The sequence below is a fragment of the Larimichthys crocea genome, chromosome XIII (assembly GCF_000972845.2).
Source record: "Larimichthys crocea isolate SSNF chromosome XIII, L_crocea_2.0, whole genome shotgun sequence".
NCBI classification, from domain to species: domain Eukaryota; kingdom Metazoa; phylum Chordata; class Actinopteri; family Sciaenidae; genus Larimichthys; species Larimichthys crocea.
Window position 1 is genome coordinate 22,643,067 of NC_040023.1, and position 9,147 is coordinate 22,652,213.

General features: G+C 40.6%; 1 protein-coding gene across 5 annotated transcripts in view; it reads right to left on the bottom strand.

Annotated features, from left to right (window-relative positions):
• LOC109138772 (CUB and sushi domain-containing protein 3) overlaps positions 1-9,147 on the bottom strand; it is a 205,529-nt gene that overhangs the window by 33,223 nt on the left and 163,159 nt on the right. For all 5 annotated transcript variants that reach the window (XM_027287060.1, XM_027287059.1, XM_027287058.1 and 2 more), the window contains 2 exons: positions 4,769-4,951; positions 2,213-2,389 (listed from right to left, as the gene is read on the bottom strand). In XM_027287060.1, the coding sequence (XP_027142861.1) occupies positions 2,213-2,389; positions 4,769-4,951 (360 nt within the window). The remainder of the gene's footprint in view (positions 1-2,212; positions 2,390-4,768; positions 4,952-9,147) is intronic.

Here is a 9,147-nt window from a genome sequence, read left to right on the forward strand (position 1 = left end):
ATAGACTGCACATGTGTTTGTGTTTGCCACATTGTAGGGCATCAATTCAGGTTTAGCCAACAAAATTACACTGAAATACACTATCTTGAATTGAGCATCATACGTCTCTCCACACAGTTGGTAGTCTGAAAAAACCTGTGAGAAAGAATGTATGTAAATGTTTACATGTGCCTGTCTGTCTGGAGGAGTAAAAAAGTCAGTCAGCGCAATACTAAGTCAAAAAAGCTGCAGGCTGTTGATTTCAACAACTCAACTCTACAGCTTTTTCTTTCAGTAACATGTACTTGCTCCCAATACAACTGGGTTACTGATTAAGGCAGGACATGTACTGCAAAAAACCCTCTCCCAGTGAAGCCTGCACTTAAATTTAGATCTCTCTAGATCTCTCTTTATCCCTTACTGTATCATATTTTTTTTAACCATGCTAATATTTTTTATGATGCTGCAGTTTATTTTATCATAGCACTGGGAAGGACAGGAACTGTAGTTAGTAAGACTCTATGCATGTGTGACACTGCTGTGTTTTATGGTACTGCTTTGTTTCGATTATGGTTAAGAATTAGATTATTGCAGAAATCTGACTGTCACCTGGTTACTTCTAAATTAACCACACATCCAAGAGAAATCCTACACCACTGTGTTGGTGATTAATCGAGAGGTGAGAGGAAAGAAGTGAGGAGAACAGGAGGAATACTCAAAGCAAACATAAATCAACAGGATCACAAGAGCATGGTACAGGGCAAATAGTCTCCCTGAATAAACAGTGTTTACTGTTTATTTCATAAAGTGCTTTATGGCTTTACTTCACAGTTCACTGAGCAAGGCTCTTTTCAAGTGCACTTCTACTAATTCCCTAATTCCTTAATATGCTGTATAAATTTAATTCACCAACCATCAAAAAAAAAGTAAGAACTTTCCCTCTCCCCTTGAGAATGTTGTGTGACTTTGATCTGGTAACCTGCATGATCGATTACCCATGAACCGTGAAAATGATTGCCTCCTTAATGAAGGCACACTGAGCCAATCTTGGCATCTTAAGTGTTGATGTCCCTGAACTGACCACTAAAATTTTATGTGAAGTGATAGCATACAGGAGGATGACAATAATAAGTTTGGTGATGAGCAGGCTAAAAAGTGAAGACAGAGGCAAGAACGCTATTCTGCCTTTCTGCTTGTTTGATTATTATTCAGGCAATTTCCAATCTTTCTCTCATTCTTCCTCCTTCCCTGTGTATATCTCTTCAGAGACTCATTTCATTCCAAAATTGAAAATTATGCCCATACCATTTATCTTTCCTTGTGATTCAATAACAAGCAAAACGAATGAGGAAGAGAGAATACTGTGATTTTCAGAGAGAAGAACAATGTGTAATTTTGTTTGATAGTCATCCTGGTGCAAATTGAATATAGATTGGCATACTTCTTAATTACAGCAAGGCTCATTTGCTGAGGTTCAGACAATAAAAAACTGCCTGACAGTTTTGAAGCTTTGCAGGGAAAAGAGGCTCAAAGAGATTTATGTGCTATTTGAAATCTTATACCGTATTTTAGCACCACTGTTTTTCAATCAGAGCGCCTCCCTTTGGCAGATATAAGGAGCAAAATCATCTTTAGTCCTGTCTGTCTTCATTCTTTTCAGAGGGGTTTATCTGCTTTGCAATATTTATGATAACATTTGACATATTTATACAACATCACACAAAACACAAGAATAGTGGCTGATGCAGTCTACTGTACTAAAAGTACAACATTTATTGCTACTGACATGTCTGGCCATGTGTAATTGGTCAGCAGCAGCTCACTACCAGGACTGACAGTGACAGGATAAAAAGTTTGCCCCCAAGACACAAACGGGTGTGCGGGATTGTTTTAATTTATTTTTCTGTTATATTTATGAATTCGACAATAACAAATTACATGACTGCCAATGCTGATGTGACTGGGATAGACATGATCAACCAAGAAACATTGAATTGTAGTCTGTTTCTCGGTTCACAGCACTGGTATAATTGTGACTATGCCTGACCACATATCATTGGTCAGACGCACAATTCATTTCACAGTTCTCTTTGACAGTGAGTAGGCAATGCATTGCTCTTCTCTCATTCCATTACGTTAAACTATGCAGCAGAGTGGTCTTTTAAGTGTATTCCACAAGACCAAGAGACATGACTCCAATCTCCCTTCATGTTTCTGTGTATATAAAACTCACTTGTGCAGTTTGGAGGCGTGCCAGACCACGTGCCATTTGCCAGACACTGACGTGTGGGCGAGCCAGTGAGGAAAAATCCCTCCATACAGGAATACACGATGGAGTGGGAGAAAGTTGTACCATCCACACGGGAAATACGGCCATGAGCAGGTGTTGCTGGGTTACTACACTGTACCGCTGCAAGACAGGAGAGAGAAGAGAGGAGGTGAAGGTCAGAGGTGTAAAATAGTAATGGATTTTCTATTTTCCATATCAGTGATTCACAATCTGAGGATTGGAGCCCCCGAGGTGTCTGCAAGATGACTTCTGAAGGTTTCAAGGTCATTAAAGGACTTTGAAAAATATATTCCTGTTGGACTGTGTCAATAGTAACATTTGTTTATGAAATAACGGCTGTTTTGCTTTTGATTTGTAGTTTTATGACTCAGCTTGTGTCAGAGTTCCCCATCATGTGTGTATGCGTTTTTTTTTTTTTGTTTGTTTTTTAAAGAGGCTGTGAACCAAACTAGTAAAGAACCATGAACCTATACAACATCAGAGCTTTATTAAGAGGGGCTAATGAGCAGAGCTGATGCAGTGGTACACAAATCCCCTATCGTTCATCACACTATTGATGAGTCATCAGTAAATAAAGTGCAGTTAGTGTATTGTCAAGTCCCGTAGTACCTCCATGGTAATGACATTTAATGCTGTCTAAAAATAAGAGGAGGATCGTGGGAGTAATGTGAAAATTTGCAGCTGTGGATGAAGGACTCAGGGTTCAATCCTACCAACAACAGAACTTTCCAATTACAATTTAAAGCACAAACTGAGCTCAGACAGGAGGCACAAGGTTACTTTAGATGTGCAATGCCCAGGGAGGAGAAAAATTGGCCGCGATGGGCTGAATGGTTAGGCTTAAACTAAGACGTCCTTTACAGAATTTCCAGGATATGCCAACAAACGTTTATCCCTGACGAGGGGCAAGGACAGAGTTAGTTTTCACTTGTTTTTCTTCTGCACCAAATCATGTCTAATTTAAGCTCTCTCAATCACCTAATTGCCTGGAAAATTTGAAACAGTGATTCTTCTAAAACAGTGTTGTAGGTGCTTCTAGATTACCACACACACACACACACACACGCACGTTGTGGTGAAAATGCACCACTCAGGCACATACCCAAATACATCAGGTGCCAACACGCTCACATTACTGCACTGTAAGTGCACAAACGAGCATACCCACAGGCCAAAAATAAAGTATGTTTGCCACTTTGGCTTCCTTTCTTAATTTTTCAAGATAGACATGGTGACAGAAACACAAAACGGACCTTGATGGTATTGTGAGATGGATATCAGGCTGAATATCCACACTGACTGTTCTGTTCCAGAGACTGTAAAAGGTTGTGGATAACGGATGGATGGGCTTTAACATTAGACAGGGCTTTAGATCACAGACAGACAGCACTGAAACTCATTCAGGCTCCAGTGAATTCCTGCCCCCTCCCTTCTGAGGTGGCTAAAACAATCTTTAAATCAGGAGTTCAGCGGGGAGATGGAGAGATAAAAAGGTAGTGGAAGAGAGATGTGGGGTAAAAAGGAGAGGGGGGAGGGTGAGGCTGCGCAACAGAGAGCGGGAGTGAGAGACAGTGGGACAGATGGAGGAGTGGACAGGGACGGAGAGACAGCCAGAGAAGGAGATTAAGACAGGGAGAAATCAGAGAGGAGGCAAGAGAAAAAAGCTGACATCAGGGGAAATGAAGGACAGAGGGAGGGAGAAGTGAGAGATAAACAGAAAAAAATGGGAGAAACAACAGAGATGGAATCAGAGGCAGATATATACAGAGTAGTTCAGAGAATATGCATCAGCCTATCATATTAAAAAATTACACTGGCAGTGTGCCAGGCTGGCGGACACTAAGTAGAGCTAAGAGCAGGAGCAGTCAAACATTTGCCTCAATATCCGGTTGACCCCTGGGGGTAATTTATGCAAGATGTAGAGCTGGCGTTCGGCGAACTAATATCTTCAAAATCCAACAATGATTCATTTATCACAATCCAAAAATTACTTGGCTTTAGGTGTCTAGAATTAATGAATTTTTTGGATGCAATCTGGAAGCTAGTCACAAGACCATGTGCTGGCAGAAAATACCAGACTGCAGCAGAGAGATACTTATCCATCTGGTGCAGTACTGTGTTTGTGAGCTTTTGCAATCATTTGTCTGTGTAGGTGTGGATGCACACAAGCAATCTATTTGTACATTCAATGCACGTTGCATACAATCTTTGTGTGTGTAAGCTAGGGCTGGCTAATGTTAATGAGAATTTTTGATACCACAGCTGATGCAAGCTTCAGTGTCACACCAAACCAATATTTTTTTGATATCCTATTTTAGGGAGTATACAAAACAAACTCAACAAGCAAATTCCAAAGCAAAATATAAGCAAATCCGTCAGTTTCTTTCAAAAGGGCTTTCCAGTGCTATGTGTGTTGCATCTTGCTTAAATATTATACATTTATTTTTTCTGTGAATGTTACATTCATAACATCAAAGACATTTTAAAGATTTCCCTTACGTTTGCAGAATGGCTGTCTGCCCGACCAGGTCCCGTTGGGAAAACAGATTCTCTCCGCTGAGCCGTATAGTGTATGTCCCACTGCGCAGGTAAAGCGCACCTTGCTACGCACTTTGAAGTTCCCCGCCTCCCTGCTGGCATGGGCAGGTGTACCAGGATCCCCACAGGTATCTGCTGAGTCGCCTGCAATGTGAGATAACCAGAAAAGCAGCAATGAAAACAAGAAACCCAAGATGCTGTCCACTTTAAGGTCTGTGTGTGTGCACAGATGGACCCTTTAAGGTAGGTATGGCAGTGAATTACAACACAGTGTCCCTGTCTGTCAAATAGAGGGACACTACAGAGAGGACTTGGACTCAAACTGTATATCTCTTGAGTCGTCCAGGAAGTAGCTATAAAACACAATGCACCAATGAGCAGTTGTCACCACGCCAAAAAAACCTGGAGGACCAATACCTTTCACTGCTTTGACACCAGGAGCTTTCTGTTCATAAAAAACAGCGAGACCAGCATTAAAAGGCAACCAGCTGTGGTTATGAGAAATAATGAATAGAGTTTGACCTCTGAAGCCAAATGCATTTTCATTATCCTGAATCATCTGTCCAGTCTTTTGTTCTGTGGAAGAACATACAGTACAGTGTCTTGCACCACCTGTCTGGCACGTCTGTGAATTAATCCAAATAAAGAGATGGTGTGTCTCTTCTTGATTCTCTTCTCATACTACCAATTGGGGCCGTCTCCTTTGGTTGAAAAAAAAAATGTTTCCTTTCTAAGCCATAGGAAATGAAATAGAAATCACAGGTATGAAGTCAGAGTGGTGCCATGACTACAGAACATTTTATTTTGTGATGGAACAGCAAAGCTGTGTGGAGTGGTGGAGTGGAGTCTGGAGGGGGGTCTCTGGGGGGTGGGGTAGTTTTTTTTTAATACTGGGGATATAACACCAACCAACACTTCACTGTCTTCTTCCATTCTCCTATAGATCAGCAGAGGAAAGAAAGAATCACGTTTGGCATCAGAAGAAGAAGTAGTATCACATGGAGAGAGACAGGGATGGACAGCAGAGTGGAAATACTGACAGACAGAAAGACAGATGGACAGACAGATGGATGGATAGACAGATACCAATGTGCAGGTTATAAGTCACTGTGGTTGTCTGTACAGTTCAGTACTGTATGTGTCTTCTCTTTGTGAAGAACCTGTGCTTTATTGACGTTGAGATCCTGCTCCCTGTGCTGTGCACACACCCTTTGCAGAGCAGCAAACAGCTGCTGTAATACTGGAGGTGTTGACAAAGCCTTACTGCACAAACACCAAGCTCATATCTGCTACACACATCCCACTGCTCACGTGCACAAACTGGATTTGTCAAGTCAAGGGCCCACAGCTGAAGGTGATTTGTTTGTGTGTGGCTGTGGATAGCAATGAATGTCACTTGATGCATGTAAGTGTTTATGCGTGTCCTGAAAGTCTGTGCATGTCCACTTACATACATTTTGCAAGTACGTGTTAAGTATGCACACTTATTTGTCGCCTGTGTGCATGTCCACTTATGAGTGCATGTACAGTATGTGCATGTATGCCTCACAGCAGCTGTCTGCACTTCATTAGTCTCCTTCGGTTAGGTGAGGCAGCCTGGCTCTGCATGCACTGTGACAGCTATAATCTCACTAATTGGGATGGTGGTGGATTTGGTTTGAATCTGAGTTAATGTCCGTTCACCAGGCTCCCTTTGTGAGGAAATAATAAGGCCTGCAACTCAGCCATGCAACAGACGAGGACAAAAGGGGAATGGCTTGGCAAGCAGTTAAGCCCCCTCTTACTAATTAACAAAGGAGGACTGAGAGGAAGGATAGATGCATGGATGGATGCATGAATGAGAACTGTTGCTGACGCTGAGTTGGAATTGTAAAGAATTCATAGCTCAAATGATGTTGTTGCTAGTGGTGATGAATACTCGCAGAGAGTTCACATGTACGGCTGCAGCAACCTATCTGTAAATACAGTTTAAATTCATTGCAGGAGCAGTGAGGAGAAGCTTGGACTAAGTAATGTGTCATAATACAGGATTTTTTTTAAAAAGGAGACAGAGAACAGATAGCTCATTTATCTTTCTAACACTGCAGTACTAATTACTCACTTCAGAAGTTTTTGCTAATGTGCTATGTGTGAGAACTAGATGTTAAAATATACAATCACTAATTTCTCTCCAGACATTTGCTGCATCACACGTTTAGTCTTTGTAAGCAACAACTGAGCTCCAGCTGGGCTGTGGTTCTAATTTCTGTTACAGCTGTAACAGATGTTTAGTTCCATGGGTTTGAATTCATCAAGCCTCTTAGTGATGAACAAATGATTTACAAAGGTGTCTTCTTTCCATTATAAGTAGCTGATTACGCAGTTAATTAGAAGCACTGATGCAGTATAATCCTGTGTGACAATGAGAGGACATACATTTACACTTTAATTACCATTATCTATAACCAACACCAGTATCAATATTATCCTTCCTTGATGTTACAAAAAAGTCTTTCTACTTAAATTCAGTACTACCCTGCCATGAAATTAGTGATTGGGTCCTAAAGTCAGTCACAAAAAGAAATCAATCAATGCCCTTTTAGTGTAGAAAAAGAAAAATGAATGCCAACAGCATATATTTTTTTAATAGCATCCGTTATAGAAATGCTGCTGCGTCACTACAAAACAAACTGAAGTTGCACTTTTGCGATCTGATTACATGTAATCAAAATTCGTATTCTCTGCAATAGCTCACCTCAGCACATCATTTTTCTTTAGCTTGGCAAGTCACAGTGTCATTTATTATGATTAAATCCTCTGGTCACTGACCCAGGACTCCTATTTTGCTGCACAAATTCCTCTACAGGGGTTTACTCTCTAAACAGCAGCTGCTCTTTGACAACTGAACAGATTCATGTTGGCTTTACTTATCTCACTTTTCATGCGATGGGTTGATGCTCATCTGGTCTTGGACAAGTTAAATTAAATGCACTGAATCTAGTTTGGTATTAAATGTTTTTTGTTTTTTTTGCCCAGCTTGAAGCAGAGTGTATTAGCTAGGTTTCTTCAAATATGATACACAGCTCAGAGTGAGTGATGATATGAAATATAATACAAAATTGTAAATCATCACTTTCCAAGAGGCTCGTTTGTCATAACAGCAGGGTGCTGATCAAATCATCTCAATAATAGATGCCAAATTGCTTTTAAAGACTAGGTGATAAAGAAGAAAAATACCTTGGAACACTCATTTTTGGACCATACGCATTAAAATTACATGCTTTATTAGATTCTGGGGCTATAATTTTAGGCCTAAAAACTGCTATTAGGCTGTACACATAGAAGATAATTATGCAGGCGCAAACAAGGGGAAACACTCCCCCACATTCTCTCTCTCTCTCTCTCTCTCTCTCTCTCTGACTGGGAGATAGATTTGAGCCACATCATGTGCATCTCCTTACTATCCTAGAAGTTTAACTGCAATACTGCCTCACTACTTTCCAACTGTCTGAGTAAATATTAAATATAGAAGGTGAGGAGAGAGTTTGCACTCCCATTTAAAGAAGACGGGGAAAAAAAACACTGTCATAGAAGTCTGCTTACAAACATTACTCCTGGGTCAGTAAGTCGAACAAACCAAGTGAACATTCAGTAAAGAGAATCCACTTAAATGGTCAGGAATGCTTAAGTGTGATGGGAGGAAGAGCACACATGAGATTAAGGGGTGAAGTTTGTAGTTCGGTAGACATACACTATAAGACACATTTGTTTTAGGTTTTCAGGAAATGTCAAGAGGAGAGGCTACAACTGAATGTACTGAACACTGGACATGAAAAGCGTTAAAACTTTTTTTCTTAGCCAGAGTCTGTATTTAGGTTATGTCAAAGGTGATATCTCTCACTCAATTGAGAGAATTTTAAGCAGGAAGAAAACCTTTGCTTCTTCACATTCTTTGGCTGATCACTGGCTCAAAGAGGAATGATGGGTAAGAGTTTTTTTGTAATGATCCACTATGAGTGCACTTCTTGACACATCCATCAGCCATATGCAGATACATCAGGTAAACCAGAGTGAATGACTTGTGAAATGCTGAAGAGCTTAGAGTAGATGGGGAATGTGAGGACAATAATGGTCAAGCATCTTGGCACGTACGTACCATTAAAAAAAATCTTGTAAGAGCTCCACAGGGTTCAACCTTGAGCAGAGTAAATTGGCCAACTATCCCGTGCTGTGTTTTCTCTGAACTGAATCCAATTAATTCCAAGAATCCCTCGTCCTACGTCATTGTGGTGTGGTGTTCACTAGCTAGCCATACAGACTGTTTTGGTTTAATTTGCCCAGGGTTTAAAATATATATATAT